General features: G+C 33.6%; 1 protein-coding gene across 1 annotated transcript in view; it reads left to right on the top strand.

The window, feature by feature from the left end:
* Nucleotides 1-18354, top strand: part of dars2 (aspartyl-tRNA synthetase 2, mitochondrial) — a 26177-nt gene extending 7823 nt beyond the window's left edge. The window contains exons 8-17 of the mRNA XM_073848971.1: nucleotides 378-484; nucleotides 2431-2500; nucleotides 2906-3085; nucleotides 4844-4951; nucleotides 5503-5565; nucleotides 9851-10003; nucleotides 12880-13098; nucleotides 14991-15101; nucleotides 15557-15632; nucleotides 17657-18354. Coding sequence (XP_073705072.1) covers nucleotides 378-484; nucleotides 2431-2500; nucleotides 2906-3085; nucleotides 4844-4951; nucleotides 5503-5565; nucleotides 9851-10003; nucleotides 12880-13098; nucleotides 14991-15101; nucleotides 15557-15632; nucleotides 17657-17853 — 1284 coding nt within the window. The 3' untranslated portion in view covers nucleotides 17854-18354. The remainder of the gene's footprint in view (nucleotides 1-377; nucleotides 485-2430; nucleotides 2501-2905; nucleotides 3086-4843; nucleotides 4952-5502; nucleotides 5566-9850; nucleotides 10004-12879; nucleotides 13099-14990; nucleotides 15102-15556; nucleotides 15633-17656) is intronic.
* Nucleotides 18355-19743: the final 1389 nt, after the last annotated feature.

The raw sequence follows: 19743 nt of genomic DNA, 5'->3' as shown, positions 1-19743 counted from the left end.
ATATATATATATATATATATATAATATATATATATATTTATATATATATATATATATATATATATATAATATATATATATATATATATATATATATATATATATAATATATATATATATATATATATATATATATATATATATATATATATATATATATATATATATATATATATATATATATTTATTTATTTAAATAAATCATTGAAAGTTAGTGAAGTGATTTTGGTTATTTATTGTTGCTTCTCTCTTTTGTATTTCATAATGCGACTTTCATTTATTCATTTATCAGGTTGGCTTGAGATATGCTGGCTGATTCAGTTCTCTGTGAGAGGCAGGAATACACAGAGTTTATTCAAGTGTAACTGTGTTTCTCAGGGTGCCAAAGAGTTTGTGGTGCCATCTGGAGACCCTGGGAAGTTCTACTCCCTTCCACAGAGCCCACAGCAGTTCAAACAGCTTCTTATGGTGGCTGGCATAGACCGGTAAAAATCATATTTTCTTGCCCTTTTTCTTTTTCCTTCATATTCACAGATTGTTGTCAGGTGCTTTGCACACTCAGTAAACTCTGCCTTCACTGAGTGACAGCACCTTGAAAACAAAGCTACATTCTGTTGGCCAGCATACTCTCGGAATCTGTCTTATTCTTAGCTGTTAGCAGCTCTCAATTATGCAGAACTGCATTTATTCCAATGCTGTGTGAAATGCCAAAACAGTGACATGTATGTGGAGTGTACAGCCTGATACGGATTAGAATGCTGCTTTGAATTCAAGACGCTTTTTGAAGATTTTTTCTAATTTGGAATTCAAAGTAAAGAATTGTGAGGTAGTATTAGCACATCAGTCACTGCGTGGGTTGCTGCTAACATGTTTAGCTTTGTTTCCAGTGGTTGTGTATTGAAGGGGCCTATGGCCCATGCGAGTGGTTGACATTAATAGTGATAGTAGTAAACGTTAAAGAATTGTCAGATTAAAAAAAATCTCTTCTGCGCATCAAGTCTGCATTTATTTAATCCAAAGTACAGCAAAAACAGTAAAATTTTGAAATATTTTTGCCATTTAAAATAACTGCTTTCTATTTGAATATATTTTAAAATGTAATTTATTCCTGTGATCAAAGCAAAATTTTCAGCAGTCTGCAGTGTCACATGATCCTTCAGAAATCATTCTAATGTGATGATTTGCTGTTCAAGAAACATATTTATTATTATTATCAATATTTAAAACAGTTAAGTACATTACACATTTTTTTGAGCACCAAATCAGAATATTAGAATGATTTCTGAAGGATCATATGACTGGAGTAATGATGCAGAAAATTCAGCTTTGAAATCACAGGAATAAATTTCAATTTAAAATATATTAACATAGAAATGAGTTATTTTAAATAGTAAAAATTTAACTGGTAAACTGAAGATAGTTCTTTAAAAAAATAATAAAATCTTACTGTTCAAAAACTTTTGACTGGTAGTGTACATTTTTTTTCATATGCGGCGAATATTAAAAATCTGTCCGATAAGATAAGCAATAATTTTTTCTAAATAAATTTAAAAATAAAACAAAATTCATTTTATATCATGTTAAATTCTACAATGTATTTGCTGGAAATATGCTTGAGTATTAAATTATGTTTAATGGCAAATGTAATAATAATGTAAACATAAAGGAAATGATCATACATACACACAATACAATAAAATATCCAAGGTCAACTGATAAATAAAAAATCTCTAATATGGCTGCCTGTTATGATTTTCAGTGCAACTATTTTTTTTAAATAAATCTAAATATAAATATACTTTTTTTTAAGTTTGGAGCAGCAAGGTTTTTTGTAAAGAAATTTAATATATTAATGTTAAAAAGTTTTCTAAAGGATCATGTGGCACTGAAGACTGGAGTAATGGCTTCTGAATAAATTACATTTTAAAATACTGAAATAGAAACAGTTATTTTAAATTGTAATAATATTTCACAATATTACTGTTTTAAAGGTGTTTTATTTAATGAATGTAGCTTTGGTGAGCATAAGAAACTTCTTGCAAAATCATTGAAGAACCTTACCGACCCTAAATGATTGAATGGTAGTGTTATATTATTTATTTATTTTATAAATATTATAGTATTTTTCTGAATGCACCTTTAAATACTTAAAATAATATTTTTTTTGCAAGCACCTCTCTCATTTTGTTCCGAAAATACAAAAGTCTAGTTTCTATTAGATTTCGAAAAATGATACAGACCACAGTGGTCTCATTTTCATTTCAATTTTGGCAGCACGTCTCTTTGAATTAGTAGTTGCGCTAAGCCAGGCCTGCAGACTAGTTTTATGAAAAGTCTGTCAAAAGAAAATGATATGCTATGCATGATTTAAAAATGTCAGTCAGTATTGGCCCACAGTCACTTACGTGCTGGTTATCTCCCGCAATCTCAGGTACTTTCAGCTCGCTCGCTGCTACAGAGACGAGGGCTCCAAGCCTGACAGACAGCCTGAATTCACACAGGTAATGATGTGCTAAAGGTTGAGGGGAAACATGAAGCTGCACGTCTGACAATATCTGCGAAACTGGAGCTCGGTTCTGATGCAGATGAATATTGAGTGTTTTAATGATGTAGCTCGCCCCAACTTCCACTCGTGAGGGTGAGAGCTGCTAATAGGCTTTTGCAGGATTTTCACTCAGACTAAAAATCATGAACCCCAAAAGACCATTTTGCTTTTGTTCAGACAGCCAGCAAAAAATCTAACTTTTTCTTGGTGAATACAAGTCAAATCTCGTTTTTAATGGTCTGAATTGATATCCAAAACCTGATCCAAACCTTTTAAGTCATAAGAATTATTAAATGATAATTACATTACAATAATTACATTTGAAAACATTTCTTTCTTTTTTTGTTTACACATCTCCTAGGTGGATATAGAAATATCCTTTGTAGACCAGGCGGGAGTCATGAGTTTGATTGAAGGCTTGCTCCATTACTCCTGGCCAGAAGACAAAGGACTGATTAATGTTCCTTTTCCCTCTATGACTTACGAGGAAGCCATGAGAGACTACGGAGTTGACAAACCAGACACTAGATTTGGGATGAAGGTGACCGCACGTTTTTTCTTTGCACACATCATCCTAGATTGGACGTAAGACTTCAATGAGGTTGTTTGCATGCTGGCCGTCCTTGGCGTCACGCTGTGTTGGCATCCTGTTTCCCCACACATCACAGATTTTCATGCGGTGCTCAACAATTAAAAATGAATCTCTCGTGATACGTTTTCTCGCACCGTTGTGCGTCCTGAATGCGTTCAGTTCTGCTCATAGGATTACAAGCCTTTTGCTGAATCTGTGATATTTTAGCATTTAGATAAATAAGAGATAATAGTTCAAAAGTTTTTTAAAGGAATTGTTTTTTTAAGTTATATTAATAAATTAAATGATATTAATAAATCAAATTTATCAAAAGTGACAGTAACATTTTTAATATTGCAAAAAAAGTATATTTCAAATAAATGCTGTTCTTTTGAACTTTCTATTCAACAGAGAATCCTGAAAAAAGTATTTGTTTTTATAAAAAGGACAGGACGGCTGTTTTCAACATTGCTAAAAAAAATTATTCTTGAACACCATATAGCATATTAGAATGATTTTTGAAGTGTCGTTTGTTAAAATTATGTTTTAAAATACATGAAAATAAAAATGTATGTTTTTCAATTGTAATAATATTTTACAATATTTCTGTTAGTGTATTTTTAATCAAATATATGCAAGCTTGGCAAGCATAAGAGCCTTTTTATCCCTATTATTTCAAGGGTAGTGTATGTATTTATTTTAATGACATGTTTTTTTATTGTAATTTTAATTGTAATTTGTTTGAAATATATTTACATATATTCCATAATAAGACACATTAAGTACATTGCCTTTCAAAAGTTTGGGATTAGTACTATTTTTAATGCTTTTCTTAAAGATGTTTCTTATACTCATCAAGGCTGCGTTTATTTGATCAAAAATCCAAAAAAACCTGTAATATTTAAAAAATATTATTTCAGTGTAAAATACTGGTTTTCCATGTGAATATATTTTAAAATGTAATTTATTCCTGTGATGCAAAGCTGTCAGTTTCCCGTGATCCTTCAGAAATCATTCTAATATGCTGATTTATTATCAATGTTGAAAACAGTTGTACTGCTTAATATTTAGTTTGAACCTGTGATACTTTTGTTTCAGGATTCTTTAATAAAAAATTTGGAATTTTTTGTAACAATATAAACTATTATTTAAAAGTTTGTGGTTCTTTCTTTGAAAGAAATTAATACTTTTAATCACCAAGGATGTGTTAAATTGATAAAAAGTGATAGCGAAGACTTAAATTGTTAAAAAAAAGATTTCTATTTTGAATAAATGCTGTTTTTTTTATTCATCAAAGAATACTGAAAAAAGAATCACAGGTTAAAAAAAAACAAAAAACTAAGCAGCACAACTGTTTCCAACATTGATAATAAAAGTAATAAATCAGCATATTACAATGATTTCTGAAGGATCATGTGATGCTGAAGACTGGAGTAATGGCTGATGAAAATTCAGCTTTGCATCACAGGAATAAATTATATTTTTAATATATATTAAAATAGAAAACCATTATTTTAAACTGTAATAATATTTCACAATATTACTGTTTTTTTTCTGTATTTTTAATCAAGTAAATACAGATGAGCATAAGAGATTTAAAAAAAAAAAACAATAAAAAACTTACTGATCCCAAACTTTTGAACAACAGTGTACATTTACACAAATCATCTTATTAATTGAGTCTTGTTAACTCAAAAAGTTAATTCTGAAGTGTTTTCTTCTATTCAGCTTGTGGATGTCACCGCAGCGTTCCAGGGAACGCAAATCGAGTTCATCGAAGATGCACTTCTTAAACCAGGTGGCTGCATTCAGGCCATCTGCGTCCCAGAAGGAACGGTAAGGACAGAATCTAGAGATTCTGATTCTTATGTCCCAACACCGCAACTTAATCTATAGCACAAACAGTGTAGTCTGATTTCCAAACAAATGAATCTATGCAGTCAACTTTTTAGTGATTTAAAACTGACAACATAATCAGTGTAGCCTGGTTTTCAGACTAATATTTGTTATGAGCTGAATGAATGTATCAATCAATAAAATTATCTGCCACATTAGTAAGCTTAGTATTAAATGAATTTCATCTGCACATCAAAGAAGAAAATGAATTGCTAACAAATTAGTATTGATAAAAGGATTCAAATTCTTTTTGCATTCCTTAGAATTCATATTCTCGTCCTTCGAGGAGGCACCAAACCAGAAATGTGCTCCTTTTAACTTGTATTATACTGGAAATCAATGAGCAGCAGAATCATTGATATAATTCACAAGGTCTTCATTCTATTTAGTCTCTGAATGTGTTGAGTATTACTATGGTCTGTCTCCTCTCCCTTATACTATCTCTGGAGTATGAAGTTGAAGCTTTCTATGTGTGTTGTTTTTTTCCACAGAAACACCTGAAGGGCAAAGACTTGGAGTTCCTGAAGCAAACAGCAAAGACACAGTATGGTCAGGTGAGTTCTGTGTCTTTCTCCCTCTGTTTGCTGATGGAACACCACCAGCATTCAGTGTGTGCACATCACTGGAAGACTCCTGAAATATTTATCTGAAAAGCAATCAATAAGTCAGAATGATTTGGTGGTAAAACAGTCAAATGTAACACACAGCATACTTACCCTGAGGCAAGATCGACCTCACTAGAGGGACACAGCTCCCTATTTGTGTTGTAGGCCGTCCGTGGAGTCTTATAAAGGGAATGTTATATGTGTTTTTTTTTCTCCTCACCATATGTAGCACATTTTCTAATTTATAGCTTGTAATGATTCATGTCACAGAAAATTGTTTGATTCATTTTTCATGTTACTTCATGTTAAATGCTTCGCACTGAGACAAAAACTAATACTAATTTGCATATTGTCTCAGTCTGCTCCTGATTGAAGCTTCTTTCTGCTACTAAATAAAAAAATGCAACTTTTTATCTCACAATTCAGACTTGTTTTTCGCAATTGGAAGTCTTATATCTCTTTTTTTCAGAATTGTGAGATATAAACTTGCAATTGCGAGTAATAACGTCAGAATTGTGAGATATAAACTGGCAATTGTGAGTTTATATTCTGCAATTCTGACATTATATCTCGCAATTCTGACTGTATCACTCACAATTGCGAGTTTATATCACGCAGTTCTGAGAAAAAAGGTAGAATTGTGAGTTTAAATTTATTTATTTATATTTATTTCCTTCAATTCTGCAGGAATCCTGCAATTCTGAATTTATTTCCCGCAATTCTGACTTTATATCTCGCAATTCTGACTTTATATCTCGCAATTCTGACTTTATATCTCGCAATTCTGACTTTATAACTTGCAATTGTGAATTTGTATCCCGCAATTCTGACTTTGTATCTCGCAATTCTGACTTTATATCTCGCAATTCTGACTTTATATCTCGCAATTCTGACTTTATAACTTGCAATTGTGAGTTTGTATCTCACAATTCTGACTTTATTCCCCGCAATTCTGACTTTATATCTCTCAATTGTGAATTTATCACTCGCAATTCTGAATGTATATCATGTAATTCTGAATTTATATCCCGCAATTTTGACTTTATATTTCACAATTCTGACTTTTTAACTCGCAATTTCGAGTTTGTATCCCGCAATTCTGACTTTATCACTCGCAATTCTGAATGTATATCATGCAATTCTGAATTTATATCCCGCAATTCTGACTTTATAACTTGCAATTGCGAGTTTGTATCTCACAATTCTGGCTTTAAATCTCTCAATTGTGACTTTATCACTCGCAATTCTGAATGTATATCATGCAATTCTGAATTTAAATCCCACAATTCAGACTTTATATTTCACAATTCTGACTTTTTAACTCGCAATTGCGAGTTTTTATCCCTCAATTCTGACTTTATAACTCGCAATTCTGACTTTATATCTCTCAATTGTGACTTTATCACTCGCAATTTTGAATGTATATCATGCAATTCTGCAATTATATTTATTTCCTGCAATTCTGCAGGAATCCTGCAATTCTGAATTTATTTCCCGCAATTCTGACTTTATATCTCGCAATTCTGACTTTATATCTTTCAATTGTGACTTTATCACTCGCAATTTTGAATGTATATCATGCAATTCTGAATGTATATCATGCAATTCTGAATGTATATCATGCAATTCTGAATTCATATCTCTCAATTGTGACTTTATCACTCGCAATTCTGAATGTATATCATGCAATTCTGAATTTATATTTCGCAATTCTGACTTTATATCTCTCAATTGTGACTTTATCACTCGCAATTCTGAATGTATATCATGCAATTCTGAATTTATATCCCGCAATTCTGACTTTATAACTCGCAATTCTGACTTTATATCTCTCAATTGTGACTTTATCACTCGCAATTTTGAATGTATATCATGCAATTCTGCAATTATATTTATTTCCTGCAATTCTGCAGGAATCCTGCAATTCTGAATTTATTTCCCGCAATTCTGACTTTATATCTCGCAATTCTGACTTTATATCTTTCAATTGTGACTTTATCACTCGCAATTTTGAATGTATATCATGCAATTCTGAATGTATATCATGCAATTCTGAATGTATATCATGCAATTCTGAATTCATATCTCTCAATTGTGACTTTATCACTCGCAATTCTGAATGTATATCATGCAATTCTGAATTTATATTTCGCAATTCTGACTTTATATCTCTCAATTGTGACTTTATCACTCGCAATTCTGAATGTATATCATGCAATTCTGAATTTATATCCCGCAATTCTGACTTTATAACTTGCAATTGCGAGTTTGTATCCCGCAAATCTGACTTTGTATCTCGCATTTCTGAATTTATATCCCGCAATTCTGACTTTGTATCTCGCAATTCTGAATGTATATCATGCAATTCTGACTTTATATTTCGCAATTCTGACTTTATAACTCGCAATTGCGAGTTTGTATCCCGCAATTCTGACTTTATATCTCTCAATTGTGACTTTATCACTCGCAATTTTGAATGTATATCATGCAATTCTGAATTTATATCCCGCAATTCTGACTTTATATTTCGTAATTCTGACATTATAACTTGCAATTGCGACTTTGTATCCCGAAATTTTGGCTTTATATCTTGATGTTCTGAATTTATATCCTGCAATTTTGAATTTATATCTCACAATTCTGACTTTAAAACTTGCAATTGTGAGTTTATATCGCGCAATTCTGATTTTATATCTTGCAATTCTGACTTTATAACTTACAATTGTGAGTTTGTCACACAATTCTGAGGAAAAAATTTTGAATTACCTGTTTATATTTCACAATTCTGACTTAATTTCTCAGAATTGCGAGTTTGTCTCTCAACACAATTGCAAGGTTATATCATAATTATGAGAAAAAAGTCAGAATTTAAAGGTTGCATCATGCAATTTTGAGAAAAAAAAGTCAGATTTGCAAACTTGCAACTTGCAAAGTTGTCCCTAAATATTGAGACAGTTCACCATAAATTGAAATTCATAATTTTCTTACCTTTGTGTCATTCCAAACCTTTATGACTTACTTTCTGCTATGGAACACAAAGGAAGATATCTAAAAAAAAAAATCCCAACTTATTTTGTTTATACTCTGGTAGTCAAAGGGGTCCAATGTTGTTTTCCTTGTATGGATAAAAAACTGAACATCAGATTAAAATCTTTTTTTTTTTGTATTTTACGTTTGTGATTATAGTAAGTCATAAAGGTTTGGAACAACATCAAGGTGATAAAAGTATTTTTTTTTCTTTTTTTTTTTTTTTTGTAAATCAGCTGATTCCCAAACAAATGATTTGTGAGGCGTTTGTTTTTGGTGAATCAGAACCATACAGCATGACCAGTGTAGTCCAACCAATTTTTGAATAAATGACTCATATGAGTAATTTCTTTGTTATGAATAAAAACAGCACAACCAGTGTAGTCTGACTCCTGAACAGCTGCTTCAGACTCATAACAGCTTATGAGTCATTTCTTTTTGGTGAATCAACCTCATACTAAATGACTCTTATGAGCTGGTTCTTTTTGTGAATCAAACTTACTGTGTTATATTTTACTTGAGGCTTGTGAAACATAAATCAGTAGAACTTGATAAATTAATTGATGAAATGTTTCCACATGTTCTTTAGTATTATTTACCCAAACAAAGGTACGCCTTGTTCATATTTTTTTTACTGAAAAACTAAAATCTCATTCTTTTCAAATGGGGAACGCTGTGTTAATAATAGTTTCAAAAGTGTCAAAAGTAATGATGAGAGACATAACTTGTTAATGTTTCTTAGCAATTCTGTCAGAGCCAATAGCCTTGTGGTTGCGACCCAATTTCAAGTTCTGGCTAGTTTTACTTTCCAATGCCATCCACCTCTCACATTCCACCCTGTCAAGTCTGTACTATCCAAAAATAAATCTAAAAATATGCAAACATTCCTTAACACTTCTGATAGTCGACTGTTCTGTTTTCCCACTCCAAACACTCTTATGGTCTTCTGTCTGTATTTATAAATGGAAAGTGAACTTTGAGCTAGTGTTCTTGGCTTGAACTAAATGGCACCGTCAAAGGTGGTTCTCCATTGCTATCCGTTTTAGTCCAGGTCTTGGCTTCGTTTGTGTCTGGGAAACCAGCCCGCAGTGTTCTCGAGACTGATGATTGCTCAAGAGTTTGTGCCCTATGCTGTCAATGGAAATTGAATGTGGGCCGGTGGAGGAAATGGATGATCATTGCTGTGTTTGCGCTGTGTGTCGTACAGGAGGTGAGTGTGGCTCCAGTAAGGGCAGATGGTTCACTGAAATCCCCTCTCAGCCGGCTGCTTTCAGACACGGCCAAACAGCAGCTGCTCCAGATGGCCCAGGCCAATGCTGGAGACCTGATCTTCATCACAGCCGGACCCCGGGAGAACGTGGTGCGTATCCGCCTCCATTTTGTTCCGCATCCTCACAGATTCGTATAACCATGCTGATTCAATCTCATAAACGCATCATGAGAGCTCAGCAAGCTCTCAAATATCTTCATAAAACTACAGTTGGACCACAAGTACATGAAGGCATTTTGGGTTGGAGTAAATAATTCAGTGCCCAGCGTCCCTGTTTAATGTCCTCAAGTACCTTCCCATCAGTTTTTATGCCCTGCGGTGATTGATAACTAAGGGGTTTGGAAAATATGGCTTCAGAAGAATGCTGACATGATCTAATCACTTTTAAAAGAATATTCATCTTTTCCGTGCCTCAGCTCTCGCTCGGGGCTGGTGCAGATGGTGAGCTTGGCACAAAGTGAGACGGCTGTTTAGTCACAAAGCAGAGATGTGGGAGATGGCTAGGGATAACTGGCGAGCTTTGTGAGCTGAGGTTGTGGGATGAATGGTGATGTTTCTAGTGAAGAAAGTGGGAGAAAAGAGAGCTGGGGGAGATATTTCTCCACAAATATAGTTTTAGAGATTTAGGGATTCATTTGCATGTTGCTGCCCTCAAACACATGCGTTGTAAAAGCCTCTTGTGGCCTCATTTTTTAGTTTCATGAATTAGCAAAAATCAAGAGTTACAGTCAGATTTTGTGCATTTTTAAAATGACTAATCCAAGGTTAGAAGTGATTCTCATATGATCTGAAGCTCCTCAGAACGTGTCCTTTCTAAGGCAACCCTGGATGTCCTGTTTCTTTTCCTAAAAGATTCATAATCTTTTATGTATGTTAAAGGGCTAGTTCAAACAAAAATGAAAATTCTTTTATCATCTCCTCATCTTTTGCCATTTCTTTATGTTGTTCCAAACCTGTATGACCTTCTTTCTTATGTGGAACTGAAAAGAAGATATTTTGAAGAATGTGTAAACTGTTTTTGTACTTATAAGATGAAAGTCAGCAGGGTCCAAAATAACACTGGACCCCTTTGACTTTCATTCTATGGACAAAAAACAGTCAAACTTTAGTTTGGGGACCAATCCTCACTATTAACAAACTATTAACTACGACTTTTGCCTCAACAAATTCCTAATTTGCTGCTTATTACACTATGTAATAAAGTGCAGAAAAACTACCTAGCACCTTGGTAAAAATATTTAAAACAACCCAATAAAATGACCTAACTGGCTGAACCCAGCATCTGGGTTAAAAAAAACAGCATTTTTTGAGTGTAATAGTTAGTAAGGTAGGTGTTAAGTTTAGGCATGGGGTAAGATTAAGGTATCTAAAATGTGGTCATGCAGAATAAGGCATTAATATGTGCATTATAAGTACTAATAAACAGGGAATATGCTAGTAATACGCATGTTAACAAGCAACTAGTTAATAGTGAGAATTGGTCCATAAACTAAAGTGTTACCCAAAAAAACAATGTTGTCATTAACTAAACTGTAATAATCATTTTCAGTAATTGATATACAGTGCCCTCCACTAATATTGGCACCCTTTGTAAATATGAGCAAAGGTATTACAGAATCTCTCCAGATCCTTTAGATTCCCAGCTTCATGATGGTGCTTCTTCTCTTCAGTTTCTACAGGGTTCAGGTCAGGGAACTGGGATGGCCATGGCACATGCTTCATTCCGTGCTCAGTGACAAATATTTTCATTGTTTGTTTTGGATCACTGTCCTGATGGAACCAACCACAGCCCATATAAATTTTCTAAAAGAGGCAGTCAAGTTTAGATTTTTTATCCATTGTTATTTGACAGAATCCATGATGCCATGTATCTGAACAAGATGTCCAGGTCCTCCAGCAGAAAAATAGGCCCACAACATTAAAGACCCAGCAGTATTTTTAACCGTGGGCATGGGGTACTTTTTGTACCCATCTGGTGGGTTTGTTGCCAAAAAGCTAATTTTTTAGTTTCATCTGACTATAGAAGCCACTCCTGTTTGTTCTAGTTGTGTCTGACAACTGAAAATGCTGGAGTTTGTTTTTGGGTGAGCGAGGACGATTTTTTTTGAAACTCTCTGGAACAATATGTGGTGCTGTTTGATAATTTTATTTTAGGCTTTTTGATCGCAAGACTCCACTAATCTCTGCAATTCTCCAGCTGTGATCCTTGGAGAGTTGTTGGCCCCTCAAAGTCTCATCCTCACCACGTATTAAGATGATATAGACACATGTCCTCTTCTAGGCAGATTTGTAACATCTTTAGTTGATTGGAATTTTCTTAATTATTGCCCTAATGGTGGAAATGGGGATTTCCAATGCATTAGCTCTTTTTTTAAAGCCACTTTCTATTTTGTGAAGCTCAACAAACTTGTTTTGCACATCAGAACTACATTCTTTGGTTTTACTCCTTGTGATGGATGATTAAGGGAATTTGGCTTTTGTGTTTCTTATATTTATAATCGTGTGGAACAGAAAGTCATGGCTGGACAATTTTATACTCCTAGCCACCCTGGTGTGCTAAAAAATGTAATATTAATGGAAATATACTTCAGATATATTTTACTTAGACAAATTTCTAGGAGTGCCAATAATTGTGGCCAACGTGAACTAGAGAAAAACATTTATTTCATAATGAGATTTCCTCTAGTTTCCATTGTTTTACTTTAATGAAACGTTCGAATTTTGTAAATTTTTTTCATGAAAGATCTAAACGATAAATGATGCAGATTTATTTTCACAGCCACCTTTGCTCATATTTACCAAGGGTGCCAATATTAGTGGAGGGCACGGTATATATAAAAATCATGTAAAAACTCTTTAAAAGATAGAGGTTAAAGGGATAGTTTACACAAAAATGAAAATTCTGTCATCAATTACTCACCCTCATGTCCTTCCAAAACCGTAAAACCTTTGTTTATCTTTTTTAGCGCCCTCTGTTGGGGAAGCTGAGACTGCAGTGCGCGGAGCTGCTTGAGCGCTATGGTGTGCCTGTTCGTGACCCCTCTGTTTTTCACTTCTTATGGGTGGTGGACTTTCCCCTCTTCTTACCTAAAGAGGACAATCCAGAGATGCTTGAGTCTGCCCACCATCCCTTCACTGCTCCAGTCCCTGAGGATACCCATCTGCTGTACACCCAACCCCACAAGGTATAGTGCAATCACATCTCGGGCAGATTGTCTTGTGTAACCTTACAGAATCATAGCTTTGCATTTCGGTGGAAACACTTACGGGATATGAAAACGTTTTTTAATTGTTTTTGAAAAAGACTCTTTTACCAAGGCTGCTTTTATTCAATAAAAAGGTAAAAACTATAATAATGTGAAATATTATTACAATTTAAAATAACTGTTTTCTATTTTAATATATTTTAAATATAATTTATTCTTGTGATTGCAAAGCTGAATTTTCAGTAGCTATTACTTTAGTCTTCGTTATTAATTCAACATATAATACAATAATGTTGAAGACTGGAGTAATGATTGATACTTAATACTTACAATGACCCTAGAATTGTGGAACAGTATGGAATGTATATTTTTCTGCTTAGTTGTGTTTTGCTGTACTATTTGCTCAAAGGTCAGAATGATTTATGAGTAAATCATGCTTTAGAGTCATTTTATTATAAGAGTCAAATTGGTTCACAATCGGTCTGAATGATTAATTCGTAGGTTGGTCTGAATCAAAACGATTTAGAAAAATCCTTATCCAGTCATCACAATTGACTGGAAATGTAATGTAAATGTCACAAAAATTTATTGGTTTCATATCTACTAAAACATCCATATCAAGGACAAAAGTGACAGATTATTATATCGTGGTTTATCGCAATGTATTGAACTGTGACATTCAGTGGCGTGGGGTCCCAAATTCTGAGACACCATTTAAAATGTGAGTTAATTCAGAAAAAAAATATACACTACCAGTCAAAAGCTTTTGGACAGTAAGGTTTTTAATGTTTTCTAAAGAAGTCTCTTCTGCTTACCAAGCCTGCATTTATTTGATCCAAAATACAGCAAAAGTAGTAATATTGTGAAATATTTAAAATAACTGTTCTCTATTTGAATACATTTTAAAAAGTAATTTACTCTTGTGATCAAAGTTAAATTTTCAGCATCAGTACTCCAGTCTTTATTGTCACATGATCCTTCAGAACTCATTCTAATATGCTGATTTGCTGTTCAAGAAACATTTATTATTATTATTATTATTATTATTATTATAAATATTTAAAACAGTTGAGTAATTTTTTTCAGGAATAGCAAGATTGAAAGATCTGCATTTATCTGAAATAAAAATTATACAGTAACATTATACAGTATACCATTCAAAATCTCAGTAGTCAGTATATTTTTGGGGGGAAAGAAATTATAGAAATTAACACTTTAATTTAGAAAGGATGCTTTAAAGTGATGATAAAAACGTTTATAATGTTACAAAAGATTTCAGTTTCAGATAAATGCTTTCCTGAACTTTCTATTAATCAAATAAACCTGGAAAAAGTCAGCTGTTTTCAACATAATAATAATAATAATAATAATAATTATAATAATAATAATAATAATAAATGTTTTTTGGGCATTTCTGAAGGATCATGTGACTGGATTAATGATGAAATTTTGCTTTTAAATCACAGGAATAATATTTCACATTTTTACCATTTTTTTCTGTACTTTGGTTAAAATAAATGCAGGCTTGGGGAGCAGAAGAGACTTCTTTAAAAAAAAAAAAAACATTAAAAATCTTCTGACTGGTAGTGTATGGTACTAAGTAGCATAATAAATAATAAAGTTATTTAAAAAACTGTATTTGATTAGAAAAATGCAAAAGGAAAACATTTTCACTGGTGGTCTCAAGCATTTTGACCATACTATGTATTTAGATGTGCATGAATGGTGAGATAGCTTGCGATACCCAGAAATAGTATGTGGTTTTATCACTTTGTAAGTCTACAATCATGAGCCAAGCATTTCATAGAGGAAATGTATGATCTCGCTCTAAATTCCATGCGTTTCCCCCACCTGTTTATCTGTTCTCTCAGGTGCGTGGCCAGCATTACGACTTGGTGCTGAATGGCTGCGAGATCGGAGGAGGTTCAATTCGCATCCACAATGCCTCTCAGCAGCTGTACATCCTGGACACGATTCTCAAGGTAATGGAACACGAGTGAAAAATTACACAGTGAGCAAAGAGCATCATTTAATGCTACTCTGACAGCGAGTTAAAGCACTTGTAATGGACGTGTCCAGATACCCGACTGCACCATTTTCTTATTTGTGACTCTTACTTAACACCCCCGCACCACCGACAACCCGTTCGGTCGCTGTGGCAACCCATTAAGCTATATTTAAGTGCCTTTAAAGAAAACAAATGCATTGGATCTTAAGAGCCAGGGAGAAGAAACACCACATTAGGGTCGATCTTAAGATTTGTGTCTACAAAGGAAATCTTTTTGAAAGTCTATTTACTCTCTTGACACTAAAGTAGTTGTATGGATCGGTACAATTTATACATGCCGAGACTATGAACAATTCCCTTTCAAGCTGAAAAGGCTGTGAATTACAGGGTTCACTTTGTCCTTTTTCCTAAGTCTTGCTTGTGTTATAGGAGGACTCGTCACTTCTTTCTCATTTATTGGAGGCTTTGGACTCCGGGGCCCCTCCTCATGGTGGAATCGCATTAGGTGAGTGAGCATTCAACACATGCTACCTTGGACTTTCGCAAGGTTGTTGGGGTACCACTGTGACGAAAGGCCTTGTTGATTACATTCTCCTGTTGGTTAAAGTGGAACGGTCATGCTCAAAAACTCCAATTGCTTGCCCAGCTAGGAATTTTTGGCAGCTTTGTTTCAGTTTGAGACTGTAAACTGAAGCATGAAGTGCCCTTGATTATTCGAGAACCTCTGTTTCGGTATGTTTCTGTGAATAGCAGCACTAGAGCTGTTTTTACAGCTTGGATAAACTGTGATGCACACATTCGCCATGTTCTTGTTTACGTTATAAAATCTAAACGGTATAAAAGTCAACTCAAATGTGTGAAATTATCAGGGATACATTGGTATTATTAAAATTCTTTTTTAAAATACCGGAATTGGCGCATTCCACAGACGAGAATCCATTAAACGTAATATTAGATTATTTTCCAAGGTTGCACGATATATTTAAACCCATTTAAGTATCAAAATAAAGCATAATAATAAATGCTGCTCCACACAAACTGTTTTCATTTACATCAACCAAACTCAAACTCCATTTTTGCAAATTGTTCTGAGTTTGAGTTTATTATAACGTTCATCTGGGAACGCAATTTGTGCCATTTCATCATATTTGCGAGGTAAATCATTTATAAACCTACACAAACACACGAGAATACATCAATATCTCTCTCAATATGCTAAATATTCATTGCAAAGTACAAGTTTAAACTTTTAATGTCCACATATTCAAGAAATTACAGTGGGCAAATGTCCAAATGTTAAATAATAAGTGGACATTTGAATTAAATGTTGTTTGGTCAGTATTAAACAAGGATTAGATTGCGCAGTAAAGTGTAAAAACTATTTGTCATTTGTAATAATGCGTAATTTATGTTAGATCAGTTGTTTATAAGACATTATGTATTGTAACAGTTTTGTTCATTAAAACCATGAACAAATTATTACTGCCTCATTGCTAATACTTATGTGTTTGAAATAATTTTAAAAGCTTTTGTTTGCTTAATTCTATTTTTATTACAAAAAAACGTGTAATAACTATCCGATTACTCGATTAATAGTCAGAATAATCAACCGATTACTTGATTACCAAAATAATCGTTAGTGACAGCCCTAATCTGATGATGACAAAGGACATTTAAATGTAAAAATAAAGGAAATGAGCATGGATGATTAAATATATTGAAAATATATTAATACATATTTTAATATAAATACACTACAGTATTTTAGCGCTGCAAAACGATTAGTAGCGATTAATCGATTCAAAATAAAACGTGTGTGTATATTTATTATCTATATATAAATGCAGACACATACATGTATATATTAAGGAAAAATATGTTAGATTTATCTGTGAAATATTTAGATTTATATATGATATAAATAAACAGTACACACAAATGGTATGTAAACAAACTTTCATTTTAAATCGATTAATCACGAGTAGTATTTACATCTACATCTAAAGAAATTAATACTTTCATACAGCAAGGATGCATTAAATTGAGCAAAAGTGACAAAGACACTGAAAATGTAAAAAAAAAATCTTCTGTTTTAAAACGATGGACTTTTGTATTCATCCAAAAATTCAGAAAATTATCACGACTAAAATATTAAGTAGCAGTGTTTTCAACACTGATAATAATAAGAACTAAGCACCAAATCAGCAAAATAAATTGATTTCTGAAGGATCTTTTGGTAATGGCTTCTGAAAATTCAGATTTGCCAATTCAGAAATAAATACAATTTTACATATATACTGATATATACTGATTATATATATATATTACAATAGTACTGTTTTTACTTTATCAAATAAATGTGACCTTTTTGACCTGTTTACAAAAATATTACAAAATTAAAATTGACCAGTAGTGTATAATAATTACATGAATTAACTGCAAATAAAAAAATAATTACATATAATAAATATGGGAACTATATATTGTGCATTCCTAACAACTCAAAAACTGCTGTTTTCTCTTAAACAGGGCTGGATCGACTGGTATCCATAATTGTAGGAGCTCCCAGTATCAGAGACGTCATAGCTTTTCCGAAATCCTTCAGAGGTCACGACCTCATGAGTCGTGCTCCAGATTTCGTCTCTGAAGAAGACCTGAAGCCGTATCATATTTCTGTAGTCTGGCCTAGCACAGATACAGGGGGTCAACAAGACAACTCAATGTAAACTATAAAATGTCTGTTAATATGCGTATGGTGTTCCGTTGGCATGAGGATGCAAGATGGTTCACAGTTTCCATCGGTACTGCACGGTCGCCATCTGTGTCCACGCCTTGTGATGGACTTCAGAGCAGAAGCAGCAGGATCACTTCCTGTCCTGGGAGAATTAAACTGCATCTTCTGAGTGAAGGTGACGTCTGTGTCCTCCACATCACAAAACACTTTCTTCTGCTGCTTGCTCATTACATACATGATCCGTAATTAGTGTTTTCAACTGTAAATTTTTTGATTACAATCATTTCAGTAAAAAAAAGCAAAGCAATGGTGGATTGAGAGCATAGCTGGGTATTCCAGTAGGGGGCAGCGTTGTTCCATTGCAACTGTTAACATTGCAACTGCTATTTTTCCCTCTTCACATGCCCTGTGGTGAAGTCAGCATGCACCATATCCTACATTTTTTTTCTCACCACCAGACATACCAAATAAAGCTACATTTCAGTTTTTCTCAGCGATGCCTTATCTGCAAAAGCAGATGCTCATTTTTCACGCCCAGGTACAGCTACTCATTACAGCCAGTGTTGTTTTAAAGCAGACCTGTGCGTTGGCCGCCAAGCTGTGAGCACAGTTCTGTGTTAGACATGCTGTTTTTGCTGTTCTTCCAATGACTTTTCCTTAAGTACCCACTCATTGCCTATTTACATGACCGTGTTTACTTGAAAGTAACTGCCTACGTTCGCTAGATGTTTCCATTAGTGCTTTAGAGACAATTGCAGTACCAAACCACGGCTGTTAGATATACAGCTCTGCATTAATAGTTAATAAATGCCCACAAATCAATTGTAAAATTCTGGTTTGGGCTTTTATCCTATAGTCCTTCTAAAAAGGAATAGTTCATCCAAACATAAAAATTCTGTTTGAAACCAGCAAGATTTTCTTTCTTATGTGGAACACAAAAGAAGATATTTTCAAAAACATCTATTTTTTTTTTCCTTAGGGTTCTTAGTTTTTTTCATTCTTCCAAAATAATCCTCTTTTGTATTCTCCAGAAAAATAAATTTATACAGTTTGGGATGCACCAAAAATACTCACCTGGAAGAGCAGAAAATTCTATTTTTTTTTTTCAGTTTCGGAGGGCTGAGATCAGTGACCAAAAAAATTCCATGAATGCGTGTGTGAATAATTATTTTGTGCTAACATTTTGAGAGGATTACTCACCCTCATGTCGTTCCAAACCCATAAGACCTTTGTTCATCTTCGGAACACAAATTAAGATGTTTTTGATGAAATCCGAGAGCTTTTCTGATGTAACTACCACGTTCAAGGCCTAGAACGATAGTAGGACATTGTTAAAATAGTCTATGTGAAGCTACGAGAATACATTTTGTGCGCAAAGAATATTTATTTTTTGAGAACTTTTACTTTTATTAACTGTTAAGTTGGTAAAAAAATCATGTAAAAAGGCAGTTGTAGTCTTTTTTGGTTCAGTTGACTGGCAGCCTATTTTTATTTTTCACAACACCGCAGCTACTCTAGGCGTTTTTTTTTTTTGCCGTCTGAAATAAAATGATTTACAAATATCACCTGCGAATTGATTGCTGTGTATTTTAGTCCTTTTATGTTTAATAACTTCTGACTGTTACATCAAAGCAAGTTTGATATTTCTGATCTCTTAATGGAGATGCTACCTGCGTTATCGGCAAGAAGAAAATTGCATTTCTCGAGGAATACAATCTTAGGCGTCATTACTTCTCTCAGCATGTAGCGTAGTCTGTTAGGTATGAGGTTGAGATGAGCCGCTTAACTCCGAAAAGGTGTAACCATGCATCATTAGCTGTATATAGTTAAAATCCATAGCCGTGAAAGCCTGTTTTTGTTGCAACTCTTCAAATGTCCACCA

This window comes from Garra rufa, chromosome 10 (genome assembly GCF_049309525.1).
Source record: "Garra rufa chromosome 10, GarRuf1.0, whole genome shotgun sequence".
NCBI classification, from domain to species: domain Eukaryota; kingdom Metazoa; phylum Chordata; class Actinopteri; order Cypriniformes; family Cyprinidae; genus Garra; species Garra rufa.
This window is presented reverse-complemented; position numbering and strand designations above follow the sequence as displayed.